General features: G+C 37.9%; 1 protein-coding gene across 1 annotated transcript in view; it reads right to left on the bottom strand.

Moving 5' to 3' along the window:
• CP (ceruloplasmin) overlaps positions 1 to 21,103 on the bottom strand; it is a 35,852-nt gene that overhangs the window by 8,916 nt on the left and 5,833 nt on the right. Inside the window, exons 2-13 of the mRNA XM_063306616.1 lie at positions 15,728 to 15,972; positions 14,740 to 14,952; positions 13,886 to 14,059; positions 12,761 to 13,015; positions 10,946 to 11,111; positions 7,484 to 7,623; positions 6,643 to 6,783; positions 6,300 to 6,511; positions 4,592 to 4,742; positions 2,479 to 2,691; positions 1,440 to 1,644; positions 1,092 to 1,231 (exon numbers count right to left, since the gene is read on the bottom strand). Coding sequence (XP_063162686.1) covers positions 1,092 to 1,231; positions 1,440 to 1,644; positions 2,479 to 2,691; positions 4,592 to 4,742; positions 6,300 to 6,511; positions 6,643 to 6,783; positions 7,484 to 7,623; positions 10,946 to 11,111; positions 12,761 to 13,015; positions 13,886 to 14,059; positions 14,740 to 14,952; positions 15,728 to 15,972 — 2,255 coding nt within the window. The remainder of the gene's footprint in view (positions 1 to 1,091; positions 1,232 to 1,439; positions 1,645 to 2,478; positions 2,692 to 4,591; positions 4,743 to 6,299; positions 6,512 to 6,642; positions 6,784 to 7,483; positions 7,624 to 10,945; positions 11,112 to 12,760; positions 13,016 to 13,885; positions 14,060 to 14,739; positions 14,953 to 15,727; positions 15,973 to 21,103) is intronic.

Below are 21,103 nucleotides of genomic sequence, written 5' to 3'. Positions count from 1 at the left end.
AAGACATCATGCAATCAGGCAAGACACATGCAGACACAACATAGCAATAAACTAAGACTTAATCTGGTTTCTCATAGTGCAAAACAACTGGATTAGTTTGAGGCTCACTTACTTCCCATTCTGTGTTGACCTTCCTAGTTAAATTTAACCATAGTTATACATTACATTCCAAAGCACAAGTTATGGTTACTAAAAACTACTGTGTGCCATATTGAAACCAGCCATTGGAAATGTCATTTGGACCTTAATTTGCTTTGGATTAGTGAGTACCTTTGGAATTTTGAGAGCATGTGGGCACTGTTGGAGAGACATAAAATGTCTGCCATGAACAATCACCAAAGAAATCTAAAGTGGCAAGAAGCCTTCCAAGTTTGAAGGTAAATATCCATAGGCACCACAAACAGCATAATTTAAATTAACCAGCAACTGGATGTTCTTGGGCCATAAGGAAGAACTGTACTTAGTTGAAACTACATAGAGCACCTGGTTTCTTCAGAACACCGGAGCCTGACTTGGTTATGGTTTAGCATTATATGCAAACTGAGCAACTGTTTTTGCAGGACTTAGATGAACTATGCTCAGCTTCAAGTGAAGCGGGTCTGCCTTGTTCACTTCAGTAACAGCCTTGGTTGACATGAAATTTAATCAAGACTTTCATCCATACTAGTAGTGCTTGCTGAGGCCATCTATGTGTTTGGAATTTACACAAAGCTCACAAAAGGATATTTGTTCATAATTATATCAGCATAGATAAGCAAACAGATACAAATGGAGAAGTCTTTGCAGATATGACAACAGCACACTGCTGTCATTCATTGCATTACTGACTTTGTAAGCTGATCAGAGTCTACGAGATGCAACACAGAAGGTGCCATGATACACAAACAAATACGTTAAGTAAAAAGGTTCCATGTAGAAATTGCAAAGCTTCTGGCTTGATCCATTGGTTCAATCCTGAAATCACTGCCTAAATCTGTGCTTCAGTCAGGGCAAGATATTCCCATGAATGGGTGTTTTGAAGATTGCACCGTAAAATATGATACATTCAAATGTAAAGGTCCAGATCTTTACTGAACTCTTGAAGCCAATACCTAGTATTGCCAAATGTTCTTCCTCTTCATTCCGTTCTTTAAGGGTGCTGAATGTTTGGTCAGTATATTCCCGATAAGCCACTTTCTTGTATTTTGACCCAATGAATTTATCTCCCTTGTTTAAGAATGGATTTCCTGGACTAGAGACAAAAATGAAGTCAAGATTCACATACCCACACACAGGGTTGTGTGCCCAACAAAATTTTATGAATGAGGCAGGGTTACCACTCCACAGTAAAAGCCTCATACAGAAGGATGAGAAATGTTAAAAGTGCTGCCATTGTACCACACAGTGGCAATAGACACAACTCACTGTTCCCAAAGAAGTTTGGATACATCATACATTACCTTTCATCATGAAACTGATGCCTCTCTTGCTCCCATGTCCTGTTAGGGGAATAGTCCCATTCAAGCTCTATGGCTGCAATGTAGTAGGTCTTCTGATGAGGGTATTGCTCATCTTTTGCTGAAGAACCACACCTCTTCACTTGATATGTTTGTCTCATACCACCTTTGTAATGATCTGTTGTGAGGCAGGCCACTTCAAAAACACCTGGAGAAAGAAACAGAAAGCAACTAGATGAAACAAACAAATAAGAAAAAAGAAATCTTAGGCACATCTAAAAGGTGCAATGGCTAACCTGCATTCGAATACCATTTCCTAAACAACTGATCGGTCTTCACCATCTAGCACCTATGTTAGCTGAGAATTTTGCAACTTGCATCTCTCATACCCCCAGAGGATGGCAGACTGATGCAGTACCAAGACATAAGTGAGGTAGTGGAATGTCATTCTGTAGTTCTAAGGCCATTTGACTCACAACAAAATAGCTGTCTCTTTCTCATGTTTGGCAAAGAAAGAATCAGAATAATATTTCCTCATAACACACTTGAAGTTTCTCAAGAAAACAATTCCAAATCAGCTCAGTTGGGTCCTAGTGTGCATCAAACTACTTCCTGGATTTCTTCTGCTGCTTTAACAACAAAATAAAAGAGGTTATATTTTCTAAAAGATTTAAGTGGGATGGTACCCCTCCCCCAACCCATTAATTCATATTTTAAGAAGACACTGCGCATAACCTCAAATATGTTATTTTTTTCAGCTATGTAGTAGACTCCCTTAAGAGCACATAGGGCTTGTGGCTATGCAATATACCAGGGGATCTCCGAAAAAAGATCATGAAAATAATCTTTTCAATAGGAAATACAATCTTGGATTATAGATTAGGAGTGGAAGAGGACAGAATAATAGAATCAAACTTATGATTTGGAAATAGCACATTCCACATTTGAAAAAAACCCTAGTAAAATATGTATATTTGGACCCACCACTGCAATAATATCTAGAGAGGTTTTTATAAATAGTAAATGTGATTTTGTTGTTCACCTTCTGAGTCAGGCTTCATAACAGCTGTGACAGAGATATGTGGGAAAAGATTAGCCGTATCCTTCCTAGTCCCTTTAATTTCTAAAGTATTTCCTGAAAAATGTATTCCATGAATGTCAACCTCAGATCCCAAGCCCATCAAATTCCAGGAAACGATCTCTCCACGACACATCTCAAGGCCTTTCTGATTCCCATACATATATCCATTTATAGCTGCAAAATAAACGTGCAAATTAACTAAAGATTACACATGTTATCCAACTAACAAAACAGACAACATCTATATGATGCTCTATCATCAGGGTCCCCAGTAGGAAATAAAATTGCAGGTAGCTGCAGTCAGTATTTTCTGTCTGTCTGTCTGTCTTCTGGTATAGGGATGTTTTCTGATTGGCCACGCCCACCATGGGAACCCTTCTGAGTGCCCATAACATGCTGTCAAATGTTCAGATACATCTAATGACCCGAAAAAGGTTGGGGGTACCTGGTGTTTTGTTTTAGAAACATACAGAAGCCATCCAAAAGAAAATCATTTCTTAAATCTATGTATCAGGGACATTTAATAACATACGTTGCTCAGGTTTATGCAACTTTATCCCAGAATGAGGTGCCCTTTGTTGGGGGTGGGGGGCTAAGCAAGATATGAATCTATACTATTTTATGGGGCTTACCATATCTAGGCTTCAAAAATCTGGAGAATCCCTATTTGACAATAAAGAGATTCAGCAAACCTTAACACATTGCTGCTATCTAATAGTCACCTGGATTTTTACAGCCCACATACGGAGATTTTAGTTTTATTTGTAACAAGCCTGCAAAATCTTTCCCCAGTGAAACATTCAGGCCTTTGTCTGAGAAAGGAAAATGTAATAACACCCAACTATATGCAAAACCTCTGAGTTTCCTGGAAAATGTCCAAACTGTCAATTAAAGAATAACATAATAATGCTGTGATACTAAAAATGACTTAAAATCTGGTCCATAGAAGAGTTAAACCTTTCTTTCTACTTTTTTAAAAAAATAATTATTTATTTATTTTCTATCCCACCTTTATTATTTTTACAAATAACTCAAGGCGATTAATATACCTAATTCTCCTTCCTCCTCCTATTTACCCCACAACAACAACCCTGTGAGGTGAGTTGGGCTAAGAGAGAGGGACTGGCCCAAGGTCACTCAGCTGGCTTTCATGCCTACAGCAGGACTAGAACTCCCAGTCTCCTGGTTTCTAGCCTGTTGCCTTAACCATTAGACCAAAATGCTGTATCAGACAGGGCCCTACAGTTTTGTTTTGTTTTTATTGTATGGCATAGCAGTTCGGTGTTCATGCTGCATTTTCTTGCTGGGAAATCCTTGTGAAGTCCAGCAGCCAGATGTGTAGACTATTTAGCTGTGACAAGTCTCGCTGTGTGGAGTGCACCACAAGGGGGCTAGTCTACATTGCACCAAGTGGGGCTGAGAGAAGGTGACTGGCCCAAGGTCACCCAGCCAGCTTTCATGCCTAAGGCAGGACTAGAACTCACAGACTCCTGGTTTCTAGCCCAGAACCTTAACCACTAGACCAAACTGGCTCTCTGGCCATGCAGTAAAAGGCTACCAATTAAAATACTCCTGTTCAAAATTCCAGCTATTAAATTCTATACTCATTGCTCACATTTCATTTTTTTCTTCCTGTTTCTTGAACAATCAGCCTGCATCTTGTGCCCATTAGGAACATTCAATCCTCATAGAGCTTCTTCATGATTTTGGAGTTGGGGTTTTGTGTAGGATAGGATCTTGTGACCAAATCTTAACTAGGGCTTCTATGCAAGCACTCATTTTTGTTATGTTGTTTTAGAATATCTTTTCAGTGCAAACCATGAAATGATCTACCTAGGCAGTGAGATGATTTAATTAGATATTTTCCATTATATTTTATATACATCTATATATCTTCTCCATTTATCAGACCTTCCAGTCTTACCACTTGCAAAACCAGTGGGAAGTCTTCTAGGGAAATAAATGCCATTGTATGTGCATTCCTCCATTCTTTCAGCTCATTGTGAGAATACAGTTAAAAACAAAGGTAACTAATTTATTATATTCAACCAATATGACAAAACAAAACTCTTACAATGCATCTTATTGGACTCTTGAAAATCCTCATCTTCTTTATCAACCTCTTCAGGATGTTCTATATATTTATTAATATTATCATCTAAATACCAGCTCAGATTTTCATCAAATACTGTTGCAAGAAGGAAGAATTCTTTGTCTACATTGAGCTATGGGGAATAGAAAATAGAAAAAGAAGAAAATACAAGAATCAGTAAAATGGGGTTATCTGTTATAACAATATTATGTTTATTATTTAACCAATCAGACATTTTTGCATATAATTATAAATACTTCGAAGTTTCTTGGATGATTAACAACCTCATGTGGTATAATTTATATGATAAATGGGGACAGCTCAGCTTCAATAAGAACAGTTTTATGGTAGGGATTGCTATAGCTGATCTTAGCATCTTTAAAAATAATCAGCCAAGAATTATTTTAGTAGGTTAGAAAATCTTCAAATGTATATTTCAAAAATAATATTGAGAAAGTTGGGAGAAAGCCAAATTATTTATTTGAAACAGATTAGGGTACTGCTACAGTGAAAGAATCAATCAGGGTTCATTTCAAGATTTGAATGGGTTTTCCTATCCAGGAAGAGACACAGTAAGAAAATGGATAATTATTTTATTCTGTTTTTGAGCTGTTTGGGTGTTCTGTTCCTAATGAAAAGAGGCCTTTGCCTGCATGTTGGAAAAGTAGTGATTGTCCAGCTTTATCCTTTTTGGAGATACTTTATTGAAGACACATTTTGGGGTCTTTATTAACTTATAATTGTTCTGAAATATGCCATTTTCTTCTAGACACCAGAAAGTTGGTTTGAATAATTAAAAACAATGCTGCCTTTGTCAGTAACATGTCAAGTAGAGAATTTGACACATGTATAAGCTAATTTTAAAGTATATAATTTCTAATCTAAAAAGTTTTAAACTTTTTAGAAGGCCAACAAAGGGCAATTTCATAAGAATAACACTGCCTGGTTCTACTATTAGGGCCTCTTTCTGGCCCAATGTTTGCTATATCCACTGGATGATTTTAATGGCATTCCTGTGGCTGCAAACCAATTACTTGGACTATTCCAGACATTTTACTGATGATTAACTTCTACAAATGAACTTATTAGGCAAACTCAACAAGAGGTTAAGGTCAATTTTACCAATGGGATTCAATTATGTGGATCGAACAGCAAAAATTCCATTAGTGCAATAAATACACCAACATGGGACAACTTCAGAAAGTCATCCTGGGATGGAAATAGTGCAAAGCCTATGTAACATTTTCCCCACTGTGCAGAAAAGAGAACATCGTGCTGGGTGCGTGGTGAGCCTCTTGTTCTTGCAGTTTCAAGAGGAATATAAACCAAGAGGTTTGATTAAAATTCTTTTGGGCCACTAGCTGGATGTTTATGTGACATGCATGCCTGCTCTATTCTGAAATTGTCCAACAAATTATCCCACGTTAGCCAGATAAAGCATGCCAGAAGATGGAAGTCATAGTGATGAAGAAGTGCCTCAGTAATATACACTTTTAAAATGATTGTAAGTTGCTTGGTGAAGAACATTTGTTTAGCAAGACAGCATGCACAATTTACAATATAAATAAATGTATACAGTAAATAGGTCCTATAAAATACAACTCTTTTACCAGTGCCCTTTTTGTTCGCATGCTTCAGGAAGGGGAGGAGGATAGTTGGAATGGGCTGGTGATGTTAGTTCTGTCATTACCGGTTTCCATGGAGCAGGCATTTTGCCTTTCCTGCACACCAAGAGTGGGCCCACCAGGCCAGAACTGGTGTCCCTAACTGGATCTGAAGCTGAATAATACAGCAGAGCTAGGCAATCTGGATCTTCTGGAGTAGGGCCCACAGTTTCTGGCACTGCCCACTCATAGATGAATTTCTCTCCAGGATTCACATGTGAAGCTGGACTTGGAGTACCTGCAATATGTTCATAAGTGAAATGGTAAGAAGTCACCAATTCTCCACAAATTGAATATGCCAAGACATTTGGTTGATTTCTTTTAATTAACATCACACTTACAGAGATATATTAACATACATGCTTTTACCTCCAGATAGAGTGTTGTAGAAAGAGCCCTCATTGCTCTTGCTATAGCTCAAGCCATGGGGTTGAATGCTGAAGGGGTGACTTGCATTGTTGAAGAAGACTACCCGAATATTGTCACCAACTTCTGCTCTGATTACAGGCCCTAATTAAAAGAGAGATAATCAACCTTCATTCTTGTTGTTGTGACTGGTCCTAGCTGATCATGACTCATCTCAAAAAGCTAAACAGGGTTGGATCTGGTAGTAGTTCAGTGGGAGACTCCTGAGAAATCTCTGGGCTGTAGCCGAAACTGAAGTTTTAAAAAAAACCATTCTGGAAGAAGATAAGACAAAACACTTTGGGACTGTTGCCAAATAAATTACATGGCACATCTGTAGAGTCACCAGAAAACTAGATGAACCCAAAGGACACTATATACAGTGTCTATCCATCTACCTGTTAAGCTAGCCACCTAGCTAGCTGGCTTCCTAATTTTTTTTTAAAAGGTTAACTTTAGGTGAGAATATTAAGCATGTTCCATTTTCTACTTGTGCTTCAAACACCCAGCATATTGGCAATGATGCACTTAATACCAGTGCAACATAACCTATAAAGATTTTGCTCAGCTTTGCATGTTGTTATGAATTTAGAAGTCTTGGTTCCAGCATGATCTATATTGACATAATTCCTACTATTTTAACAGCTCCTTCTCTCATAGCATTTGTGCAGGTCCACCCTGCATCCTTGATCATTTTCAAAAGATAAACTTCATAGATTTCTGACAGATGCATATTGTCATAATTCACAGTATTGTTATACAGCTCATGTAAATTGCAAATTGCAAAATTATAAGGTAGACTTACCGCAAAGTCCAAGATGCTTTTCAGTATGAGACCTGAAATGGCGTGTAGTAAAGCTATCACTGGTATACTCAAAAAACCGAGCTTTTTTATAAGTTCCACCAATTCTGTTTTTGCCTTTTTCAAAAAATGCCTTGGAATCCCTAAGTAACAAAACAAAGCATTTCAAAATTTGCATTCAGATAGCAAAAGAAAGAAAGGTATTTCATATGTCAGTAAATAGATAATTTGGCAAACCCCCCTCCCCTTTATTTGTGTTTTTCCTTAAGAAGTTTTTTTCTTTTTTTATGAATGTTAATATTCAAACTCGTGTTTGAATATGAAGAGTCTCATGTGGCACAGAGTGGTAGGTGGTGGTATTGCAACCAAAACTCTCCCTGCGACCCAAATTCGATCCCAGTGGAAGCTGGATTCTCGGGTAGCCGGCTCAGGTCAACTCAGCCTTCCATCCTTCCAAGGTTGGCAAAATGAGCACCCAGCTTGCTGGGGAAGGTGTCGACTGGGGAAAGCAATGGCAAACCACCCTGATATAGTCTGCCAAGAAAACGTTGCGAAAGCAGCATCCCCTCAAAGGGTCAGTCATGACTCAGTGCTTGCACAGGGGACCTTTCACCTTTCACACAATATTCAAACTAATAAAAAAGTACAGATATACAAAACAGCATGAAAGGGTGAATACTATCATAAAACTGATATGCATAGCAATAGTAGAAAAAACAGGCCTGGAAATTATGTCATAAATAGATCAACTCAACTTTTACCATCTATTTCTTTTTCTTTTCCCCTTTCTCAAACAAAACAAAACAAAACAAAACAACCCTAATCCAGATAATGATAGCATATATCACCACCAGCAATTCTGATATAGGTTTCTCCTTTGAGTGTTGTACATAATAAATCTTTAGCTAAGCCCTGTACGCCAAAAATCCACACTTCTTGAAATTTTAATACATGCCAAATACTGGAAATACAGCCAAGAAGAACATAGCCTATTTAAAATGCAGCCAGAGAAAAATTAACAATCCTATTCATATCAGACTAAATGCAACAATAGGACAAGACCAAACTTTGTGGATTAATGTTCCAACTCTTATGTTGCACCTCCAACAGGAAATTGATGTAACCATCACTTACTGAAGATTATCTGAGGCATCCAGTCTATATGAGACAATGTTGTTGTTGCTGTTGTTGTTATTGTTGTATTAACTTCAATTTAAGCTCACAGGGAACTAACTGGACATTGTTTTATGTATCCTTTCACTTGTGTACTATAACAGGGCATCAAGCTCGTTATTCTAAAGGTCATATTAATAATTAATATCAATTTCATCAACTTCCTTCAATTTCCTATAAAGAAGGGATACTGGCTTAAAAATCACAAAGAATTCCCAAGTGTCCTGTTACAACATAACTTCAGAAACAGCATTTGCATTTGTACCAAATGAACCCTATAATAAATGCTTAAGTTGAATATATTACCAAGAAACATAGTGAGCTAAATCAAGTAGATTTTTTTAAATTCTGCAGATACTTTAAAACAGCGGCCTTAGAATTGAGATGATCCATTTTTCCCCAGGAATATACAATTTCTGTCAGCATTAAACGCTATATCAAACAGAACTAAAATAGGTTTCAATTTTGTTATTGTTTTATTTCTTCATTTTTAATTTTTTTTAATGGGGGGATGAAGTTGATGATAGCAATATTCTATCTCTACACCAAATAAGCCACAGATTTTTTTCTTCATCAGTAGAGGGCACTAGGACATTGAGCCTCCTTTTAGGTGTTTTAGCTCCCTCTGTTGATAAAGAATAACACACTGTATAGCATGGCTTCTAGAATTCTTTCTTTGAGTAAAAAGTGGCCATAGGTAAGAACTTTATTTTCTTGTGTGTAACACTTGCATCTGTCTTTCTGTGTTTCTGCTACTTCCTTGTCTTGTCTGTGTGTATTTGTGTATTTGTGAGTATGTGTACAATAGGAAGCACAGGGAGAAGGGCTGAATATGCTCTGCTCTGGGTTACATGACCAAGAATGACAGTTTGGCTGAGGACTGTGGGATGGGAAGATTAAAAAAGATACTGTCAGCTAGATTAAATAACTATATATGGGGAATGGACTTTAATCCTTTGCTCCAAACCAGAATTGCATTTCCTCTCTTTTTTGTCATGTTTGCTATTTCAAATGGGTAAAAAAGGCTTCCATTCCATTACCTTACTACACCATACCACACCACACCACACCTATGCATTCACCAATGCACAGATGGTCTTCCCTTCTCCTTCCAGATCTGCCGCCCCTTTCCCTTTCCAAAAAGAGCAACTGAATATTTGAGGTATCTCTGCTGAGGTACCTGGGCCATAGCTATGGTGACCATATTTTCTTGGAAAAAATAAAGGACAAACCTGAAAATCTATTTATTTAATTATTTATTTGTTTGTTTGTTTGTTTGTTCATTCATTCATTCATTCAATTTGTATAACTGCCCATCTCAAACCAGTGACTTTGGGCGGCGAAAAAGGGGCAAATCTGAAAGAGGTTCGTAAGGATTATATGAATGTATGTATGTATGTATGTATGTATGTATTGTTTACGTTTATAACTTTGCTTTACAAAGGAAAATTCAAGAGCAAAGCCAAGAAAAACTTTACAAAAACGCATATTCTAATGAAAATATCTAAAATCAAATGGTATATGTAAATTTATTTTAAAAAGACAATTTAGTTTCCATATTTTTCACATGAATGTGAAAGACGGTGCATTAAGTGGTACCATTTGTACCGTAAAAGTTAAATGACCAAAATAAAGGACAGAAGTGTGTTTCTGAAAAATAAATAAATCCAAAGAACAGCTTTCTGAAATAAAGGACTACCATTTATAATAAAGGACATGTGGTCACTGCAGCCATGGCAGAACTGGCAGTAACAGCATTCCAAAAGTAGTTAAGAACTGCCATTCTAATTTTGCACAATTCAGGAGAACCTATCAGGGAGTCTTCATCCATTACAGAATCACTGAAGCCACTTGGCAATCCCAGTATTATCTCTGTTCCAGGATTCTGAACTTGCCTTATCCACAGGCCATGATTTATGAAGCACCGTCCCATAGTTTATTCCAGCAAAACACCAGCCAGCCCCAAAACACTTAATACAGCCAGGCCTATCCTCAATATATTGGCAGTCCCATGGCCACATAGCAAAGGCCACATTCTACTAAGGTCTGACAGCATCACTGCAATCATTACAGGAAAATAAAAAGAGGCTCATAATGCCAGTTCAAGCACAAGGCTCCCTCTGCTACCTAGTATACCAGGAGCTGATGCCAGGACTTCTGCACTGCAGCAAGAATTTGTACCAGCTTGGACCTCTTCATATCCAGTCCTACAACAGGATGTTAAGTGCTGGCAACACCTTTTATACGAAATGGTTTGGCTGCCAGCTCACTTGTTTAAAAATCAGCACTTACTCATCTTGAATTAAGGGTTTTCCTGTGAAATAATTTATTCCAGATGGGGCATAGTTCCATTCCTCTTCCTCTGCTGCAATGAAATAATGTCTTGTGATAATGATGTCCTCGACAGATGGAGAATGGCCATTACAGTTTTTCACCTTAAAAATGGCCTGCATGCCACCTGAAGAAAAGGAAGAAAAAGATCACTGATTGTGTAAACTCTCTCCCATCAAGAAGTCCATAGACTAAAAAACTTAACCAACAAAAAATACATACCAACAAGCAACTCACAAACCAAGCAGGTATAAAACAGGAATAATTTTCACTACATAACACTAGACAATGAAACCCTTAGGCAGAGTTTGAAGAACATCTCAGGCAGGAAATAATTCACTAACAGAAGGTTCTTTGATCAAAGGCACCCATAGAAGGGATAAGAGGGCAATGTTGCAACACAGCTCCACCTCTTACCTACTTGCATGTGATGCATGACACAAGTATGAATGGGAGGAACTTACACTGTGATGACATGACATATGTTTCATCATTGTGGCCTTATTGTGATTAGGAAGTGACATCTATGAGTTTGAATCATCTATTTATACTGCAGAAAACCAGTTCAGATATAATCTGTGTATATCTGTGTATCTGTTTATCTGTTTTTCTATCTATTTATCCATCTCTGTGTGGTTCAGTCCCTGGATTCTTTGGATCAGGAACAGAAAAAGCTCCAATAAGTCCAGAAGCAATATCCTTTGGAGTATCTATATGAGAATGATAGATCCTTGTCAAGCAGTTATTATCTCCTTCTGCTGGACCATGAGCTTCAGTTACATCCCACTTATAAACATACTGCTAATATTTGCTGTCGATTATATATCCTCTCCATAAACAGGTCTAATTTATTTAGAACCTTTAAAGTTGGACTCAGACTAAGCTCTCTGGTGAGTCTGAAGTCCATGGGGTTTATGCCAGTCATATACTAACTTGTTCATTGTTATGAACTGGCTAAAAAGTGGCATCCTACCATATATCCTTGCCTTCATGGATAGTGGTCTTGCAGAAGAACATGTATGGTAAACTGGAGTAAAATACTTAATTATGTTGGTAATTTATGATAATTATTGGATATAGGGTATTTCCATACCACAAGCACACTTCCACTTCCCAATCCCTCAAAAGCAGTTTGAAGATGATTTACAGTCATCTTTAAATCTGACTTGAAAATGCTGTGAACAAGTAACAAAAATCCCCAATGAAGCTGCCTCAGATTCTGCAATAACAAAAACCTCCTTGTACTCCATGCAAAAGGAGAATAAAATAAATAGCTTTCATCCCATCACCATCTTCACCCTTACATTATTAAATCTACATTCATCCTAGCAACTACTACAAAGAGGAGCTGAAAACCAGGAGACAGTGAGTCCTAGACCTCCTGTAGGCATGAAAACTGGCTGGGTGACTTTGGGCCAGTCAATCTGTCTCAGCCCAACCCACCTCACAGGGTTGTTGTTGTGAGGAACATAGGAGGCAGGAATATTAGGTATGTTCACTGCCTTGAGTTGACCAAAATATAGAAAAGAAGGGATGATGATGATGATGATGATGATGATGATGATGATGATGATAGCTGTCACTGCACTCCACCTTTCCAATTTGAAAGACCAGGAGATGAGGCAAAAAGGGAAACACTACAGAAAGGATCCAGAAATAAATGTGTCAGCTGTTGAACCCAGTGAGATCACAGAAGTCTGAAGCGGCTTTCAAACTAACTCAGAGCTGTGTGGAAGTCTCCACCAGGAAAACAGAAGGCAGCCATTTATTTTATACCTTCTATATGATCATTGACTTGGCAGCTGAGCAACCATTCACCATCATTCTTGGGCACCATAAGAGCATCCACAAAGGTAGCTGGGAAGAGGCTGACTGTGTTCACACGATGCTTCCTTTCTGTCAATATTTGCCCATGAAAATAGACGGAATGGATATCAGCTTCATTACCAATGCCAAAAAGATACCATTTCACTTTCTCTTCTGCACACATCGTGATATTGGGAAGATACCCATACATATATCCATTGATTGCTTTAAGAGAGAGAATGAGAGAAATTTAAAAGATCACTGGTATTGGCTCTAACAAACCTTTAATATCAGTCATGGTTGGTGAAATTAAACAAAATTTTGTGCCTGAAAAGCTTTCACTGGATAGAAATTATATCTTAAATTTGTTTTTATCAATGGTGGTGATGATAATGTGCATCTTGTATTTATATTTTATAACTTACAAAAGCGGCATTTCAACAGCCTCCCATTTACCCACCAATCAGAGCTATACCTGCTTAGCTTTAAGAGATATCATAAAAGAAATGTCTGCAAAAATGAAGGCTGTTTACAAGTCTCAGTGGAGACATTGTACAAAAATTTGTGGAGCAATGCAAAATTATTAACTATCATAAAAGTAAGGCTCCATGTTCATGAATTGGATGGTGTTGTGGAAAAACTGCAGAAACCTGACCAAATTTCTCTATTACCCATCAGCTTTGTGAATATTCATGCAAACAAAATTCTTAAAAGCAGGGGTCCCCAACCCCTGGGCTGCAGACTGGTACCAGGCCATGGCCTGTTAGGAACCCGGCTGCACAGCAGGATGTGAGTGGTGGGTGAGTGAGTGAAATTACAGCCTGAGTATTTGCAGCCGCTCCCCATCACTTGCATTACCACCTGAGCTCCGCCTCCTGTCAGAGAAAGCAAGCCCATTGGCTGCTATCTCCAAACGGCATGAAGAAAAAAGAATGAAACGTTGGGAAAAAGAGGAAGCACTTGAATCATCCCAAAACCTTCCCACCCACCCCCCAGTCCGTGGAAAAATTGTCTTCCACGAAACCAGTCCCTGGTGCCAAAAAGGTTGGAACTGCTGCTTAAAAGGACAAAATTTGTTCTGGAAGATGCTCTTACAGTGCATTTTATTGCTTTCTTGGAAGTCTTCATTCTCTTTGTCAACTTTGTCAGGTTCAGAGCAGTATTTCTTAATATTCGCATCTAAGTACCAGCTGAAGTTTTCATCCATCACAGAGAACATCAAGACAAATTCACGATCAACATCTTTATCTTTTCCATTCTGCAGGGTGCCTTAAGAGAAAATGACACTTTTTAAAGGCTAGTTGCCAACTAACATTATGAATTCAACATCTTTCTTCAACCTGATGCCATCTGCACATCTTGAAAATAACTCCTAGAATCCCCCAACCAGCATCATCACTGTCAGTTGTACTCCTGACATATCTAGAAGGCATAAGGTAACAGAAAGCTACATTTAAAAAAATGTCCATCATTGTGCTAGATGAGGTAGGTATATGGGGAAAGGCCAGTGACTGCCATTTATAAAGCGTCCAACCTTTTGAATTCCATTTCTTGGTCATGAGTGAGTAGGATATAGAAAGTTAATGCAGTTCAAAGAATTCCTGAATTCTTATACCTTTAATCATTACACACAATGAAAAATGAAAAGAATATAGTTATTCTTTACAGTTTATGTATTTTACAAAAACTCCATTTGAAACTTCAAAGCAATTTTAAGCAGCACACTCTAGGTGAACAAAGAATGCCTTGCCTCTCATTTGTTGCAATCAAAATGGCAATAGCTCTCATCAGTTAGCAAGAGAGTTGAGCAACTCATCATTAGCTGTGTTCAAGCAGAGGCTAGCCAGCCCCCTGTCTGGGATATTTAATTTGGAGTCTTGCACCGAACAGGAGAATGGATTGAAACGCCCAACTCTACGATTCTGTGGCTCTATTGTCATATCCTTTACCTTTTCTGCAAGTGACCAAAGCTCCAATAAGTCCAGAAGCAACATCCTTTGGAGCATCTATATGAGAGTGATAGATCCTTGTCACACAGTTATTATCTCCTTCTGCTGGACCATGATCTTCAGTTATATCCCACTTATAAACATACTGCTCTCCTGGCTGCACAGCATCATCTTTCTTTTGTGAATGTTTGGTATTATCAGGGTAGAAAGCTCCTAGGAAGTATAAGAAATATTATACATGTTATATAGCTATTTCTTTTTATTACACTTTTTTGTGCTGTGTCTTAGTTTGTCCTACAGTAATTGTGATTTTAAATAATACTTGGAACATCTCAGAAAGAATTTTTATATGCATTTGCATGTACATCAAATATATGCACTCATATATCTATATATGAATGTTTGTAGGTATAGAAAGACATATTTAAATCAAGTAAAAGTATTCGGTATGATTCTCCTCTCCTTCCAAGTTGGCCATAGATGGAAACATAAAAGCAAAAATTACCTATAAACAACTAAATATTATTTATACCTACACTGTACACAACTGACATGCGATCATGGGAATAGGTCCACCCCTGACTTATTTATGAATAAACATTAGAATGGGTTGACACATTCCTCTCATGGATTATGTATGAACATTAGAACATTAACAATATTAAAATGTACTAAAGAAAACTCTGTTTTGGATTACAATGAAAGCGCTACACTCATACAGTTATAAGGAGAGAATTTTAAGATCAAATCCCAGGGCTGAAGTGAAGCTGGCTATCTCAATCTTACTTACTCCACCATATACATTCAGTTGAACATCCAAAGTTGTCATATAAATCCAACTGATGTAAATGTGGAGGTCTGCTGAATAGTGTGACTAAAAATAAGTACATTCCTCACCGGATACAACACATAATTTGTGCTATTTTTTTCAAAAGAAATTATGAATTCAGCTGCCTGAAGTCTTGTTAAAAGAACGCATAAATCTTACCTTCGTTTTCTTTTGTGTATTTGACACCATGGGGATGGAGAGTGAATTCTCTCATAGCAAGATTTTTTAAGTGGATGACAAAGGAGTCCCCAACTTCTCCTTTGATAGTCGGCCCCAGGAAGCCCAGCCAAGGTGGTTTTTCCATAGCATGACTGTATGAGTTATCTGTGTACTGCATGTACACAGCTTTTTTATATGTGCTTCCTATCCGGTCTGGGCCTTGCTGTAGAAAGACACTAGCTTCCCTGAAAGGGAAACATACAAACAATTATATCAACAGAAGTCTTTTAAAATAGTGTATTATTTACAATAGTTATCTACAACTTGCTGGATGGAATTTTGAGAGTTGTGATCCAACACATCAGGCGATCTTCTGAGGGGGTACTAGGCAATTGATAATAATGATTGCTATGAATAAGCTAACAGAGCAAACATTATTGTCTTAAATCATGTATGGTTGCATAAATAGTTGCTTTTGCTATTTTTTCCCCAAAGGCTACAAAGCAACCCAAACAGACGGAGAGGTTGTCAGAACATGACTGCCAATTTGCTCTTTGTCCATATATTGTCTTGCATCACCATGTTCATCTAACTGAGCAACAATGAATGCTGCAGCTTCCAATCCATCCATCAGCTGTGAAGAATCATCACTATTGCTTGCTCTGGCTGAATTTTCTCGAGCAGAAATTTTTTTTGCAGGTTCTCTGGAATATCAACATGATGCCTTGAAAGAGGCAATACAGGAAAGATGGCCCCAAATGGTTTGCATAATTCCCTCTATTCTGATTCTTTACTTCTTCCCAACCACTGTAACCACTGTATATAAACACATACCCACACATATAGACCAATTGTACTGTTCCCTTTAGAATAAGTAATGATATGCTAATACAGAGTAAGCAATAGTAAGAGAAAGGAATTAAAACAGTGTTTTTCAAACTTGGCAACTTTAAGATCAATTCCCAGAATTCCCCAGCCAGTATTTTTCATTCTTCCCCTTTCTCTTGATTCTTTCATTTGTGTGTTTTGCAACTTGATCCTCATTCATTCTCTCTATATGCCTGAACCACCTTGATGATAATCTTCCATACTGATCACTCACTTTTGCATACCCACATTCATTCCAAACTCACTCATTTGGCTATCTCTTCTTCCTTCATGTCATAAACTTCTCTTTTTTTATTAACTAAATACAAAAAACAAAGAAAAAGAATATACAAAATTATAAAAGAAGGAAAAAAGCTTTAAAAAGAAACAAAAACTTATAGGGCATATATCCACAAGTACATCAATAAAAGGAAGCCATGATTCATTCAATCATCCATAGTTAATTTATATTAATTAATTCTGCAGACCACTGAATGGCTGGAGCTGTATATTTGTCTTTCCAATGCTGAACAGCAAGTTTTTTGGTCATAAGTAAGGTACAGAAAATAAATGTTCTTTGTCCAGGTCAACTCCCATGTGATAGAGATAAACTTCAAAAGAATATAAACATCTGAAAATATTAAATCTCAAAGCTGAGTTAATTCATGTACTAACCTCTTTCACAAATGGAACAATATATTTAAATAAAGCATTAATTTCACTGCATCCCCAACAATATGAATGGAATGAGATCATTTCTCAAATATTATTTCTTGTTGCAAAAGATGTCATCTAAAAAATCTATTGATATTTTTGAGGTTTTCTTAACATCTCTTCTATTTATTGCTTAAGTAAAACAGGCAAAAAAAATAAAGTAAAAACAAAGAGAAAGGAAAAAGATGCATCAACATAGATAAAAGGTTTTGGAAAAAAAGTTTTTTTAAAAACAAAACAAACTAGAAAGATTTTTAAAAATACAAAAAGGATATTTTGGTAGCACCCCTTTTTTCCTTTCTTCCCTCTCTTACTGGGTACTTCTGAAACACGCAGCTCCTCACTCTTCACAAGGTGACCAGAATTGCACACTTGTGCACAGCTATTTTTGCTTCTTTTGACAGAGTCATTTCTCACAATAGACTATATAGTACCCACATCGTACCAGCATTTGCATGTCTTAAAAATGTCTCCATCTAAAGTATTTGAAGAAGTGATTATAGTGCTCTCTGTATATCAGAACAGTAAAGATTACCTTTACTGTAAGTATAAAGTTTACTCTGGGGATATCATATCTAGCCTGCAAAAATCTAAGCGACTGTTAGCCTTTTGCAAGACACTGAAGACCTCGCTGTTTCCCCAGGCATTTGAGTCAGGTGGGTCGACAAGGTCTGTTGTTATTGCTGTGTTTTTGGCTGGGTGGAATTTTTATTTATCCTTGGGGGGCAGGGGTTTTGTGTGGTAGGTTTTTTGGGTTTCAATGTTTGTAAGCTCTGGAAACGCTTGTGTGAGATGGGCAGCTATATAATCAAATAAATAAACAAGCAGCAGGAAACAGAGGTTTCTGTGTCTCTTTGCTGCCATTTTCAGAACAGATATGACAGCCATATACAGTAACTGCCTGAACTAAAATAGGGTTTTTTTTGTTGTTTTTTCCAAGCATGGTTCTCAGAGTTCTCTTTGGTAAAGTTTATTAAGATGAGAAAAGATAGGAGTGCAAATATATTAGCAAATCAGCTATTTTCAGACTAGAATGAATATATCTGTCAGCCCTCCCAGGTAAACCAGACAAGAAACACGATGAGATAAGCTTCTTCTACTTTACTTAAGGCTACATTAACCAAATCTTAAAAGTCTGAAAGTACAAATCTCCCACCCTCCCTGTTTACCTCCTGAGTCGTTAGGGCAGGTCCTTCCTAAGTTTATTTCTCTGGCCATTACTCCGTTGCAGGCTCCTTTGTCCTTTATCTGATCGTTCCCTGGGCAGCATCTCTTCCCCCATCTTCCAAGGTCACCCTCATTTTCCATCACAATATGTCCATATACTATAGGACTACCATATACTTTAGGAATTTTCTGATTCTCTGTTTTACAGTCTTCCTATGCATCAACAAGGAGGCTCTCTGTTCACAGATAACAGGGAAGTCTGCTGGTAGTTGTTTAGATAATAGTCTCTTTTAAGTCTGAAAACCAACTCTTAGACTATGTTGCTACAGTGAAACCTCAATTTAATGGATTATTTGACAAAAGGGATATGTCTGTTATATTTTAATGTCTCGATAAATCCAAATGTACAACATATGCACCAATGTACACCTTTTCTGAGATAAGTTGACACTAAGGAAGTTACTGTATGTGGATTGTCTGAAGTATTTTGGATAAAAGATTTTGCTACTTTGGGATGATGCCCATACTCAAGTTTTGTCATATCTGAAATCTGTTAAAGTGGGGAAGGGGTGTCTGTTAAATTGAGGATTTAATATATATTACTATAATGAGACCAACTCATTGGATCATCACCTTGTTGTGGTGAGTGGGCTTGTATGTTCTCAATGAACCCTGTGAGCGAAGCCATCAGGAGTCATGTACACCTGTTAGGGTCACCCATGGTGGTAAGGTCCAGGGGGAGGAACCAGAAAAAGAACGATCCAAGAAAGTCCTCAATGGCAGAACAGGCAGAAGATAGCAAGGTTTATTGTTACAATGGCTGTGAAGGCGGATGAAGGCTGCAGCAGATAAAAGGTCACCAATCGTCATGGTATCCATGCCATTGCATTAGCGCCTTTTTCTGTGAAGATTGTGTGCTGATCATTGTGCACTGATCTCCTCACATAAAACAAATTCATGCACAGGCATCTTCCAACCACACATAAAACAAAGTCACGCATAGGCGTCTTCCAACTACACTAAACCCAACCCATAATTAAAAGTCCCATGGCGATTAGCAAATGGCAACAGGGACAGGACTGTGAAATCCGGAAGCCCCTAGTCATGGACCAGCACATGGGTGGTGGATTACGGGTTCAGTCGTCCTGACTCAAGGTCTGAGGCAGTTGAGTAGTTCAGCAGCCATATCCACGACTGAGCAGTCCTATTTAGGATCCACTCTGCTCACCCCATATGGGGAAGGGGCTAGAAAATGTGGTCTAAACATAGTCTGCCTCATTTTTCTCCCTGATTGGATTACCACATCCAATGGGGTCACCTTATAGCAGTCGTAAAAGACATACGAATTTTGGAATGTGGAATATACGGACACTGCAGGACAATATGGATAGTGAATGCCCTGAACACAGGACTGCCATTATTGCAAGGGAGCTCAGACGTTTTAATATAGATATAGCAGCACTTCAAGAAACCCAAAGAGCAGGAGAGGGACAGCTGAAGGAAGAAAAAGAAGGTTATACCTTCTTTTGGAAAGGACTGCCTGAACAAGAATGACAAATTTATGGGGTAGGCTTTGCTATTAAAAACAACCTCATGAAGCTCCTGTCAGAAGTTCCCATTGGCATTAATGAACGTTTATCAACTCTCCGAACAAAACTCGCCAAAAACCAACAGGCAACTATTCTAAGTGCTTATGCACCAACACTAGATGCAGATGAGGATCTCAAGGAAAAATTCTATACCCAGCTGGACACCATCTTATCAGAGATACCAAAGGAGGATAAAATTATCCTCCTGGGTGATTTCAATGCAAGAGTTGGGCGTGACTTTGATTTGTAGCCGGGAATTATTGGGAAAGAAGGAGTTGACAATAGCAATACAAATGGAATCTTACTTTTGACCAAATGTGCAGAGCATAACCTTGTCATTACTAACACACTTTTTCACCAGAACAATACATTTAAAACATCATGGAAGCACCCACAGTCGAAACACTGGCATCTTCTAGATTATGTACTATAATTGTCCGTGCTAGATTGGCTGTGATATACTTCTCACTAGAGCCATGATGAGTGCCGATGACTGTTGGACAGACCATTGATTAATTCGATCTACAATGGCCATAAAGATTGTCCCTCATTGTAGGCTCCAAGGAAGAAAACCAAGGCATAAAATGAACATACTGGCCCTTCAGGATTCTACTAAACGAGTTTGCTTTCAATCAACACTTAAGGAACACCTGCCTTTGGAACTTCCTGAAAATGTTGAGGAACACTGGATTCAATTGAAGACCTCTATTATTTCAGCCTGTGAACAAACTATAGGATATCAACTAAGAGACATAAGGACTGGTTTGACGAGAATGATAGTGAGATTGAATACATTATTGACAAGAAAAGAAAAGCCTTCCAGATATGGCAAAAAGATATTAACTGTGCCATTAAGAAAAAAATCTACGCCAGTACAAAGGCAGAAGTCCAAAGAAAAACTAGAGAACTTAAGAACACATGGTAGATAAAAAAAGCCCAAGAAATCCAACAATTTGCAGATGTTCATGATGCACAGGATTTTTTTAATGCCACAAAGGCCATCTATGGACCAACAAATTATGGTACAAATCCCTTACGT

Source organism: Candoia aspera, chromosome 6, assembly GCF_035149785.1.
Source record: "Candoia aspera isolate rCanAsp1 chromosome 6, rCanAsp1.hap2, whole genome shotgun sequence".
NCBI classification, from domain to species: domain Eukaryota; kingdom Metazoa; phylum Chordata; class Lepidosauria; order Squamata; family Boidae; genus Candoia; species Candoia aspera.
This window is presented reverse-complemented; position numbering and strand designations above follow the sequence as displayed.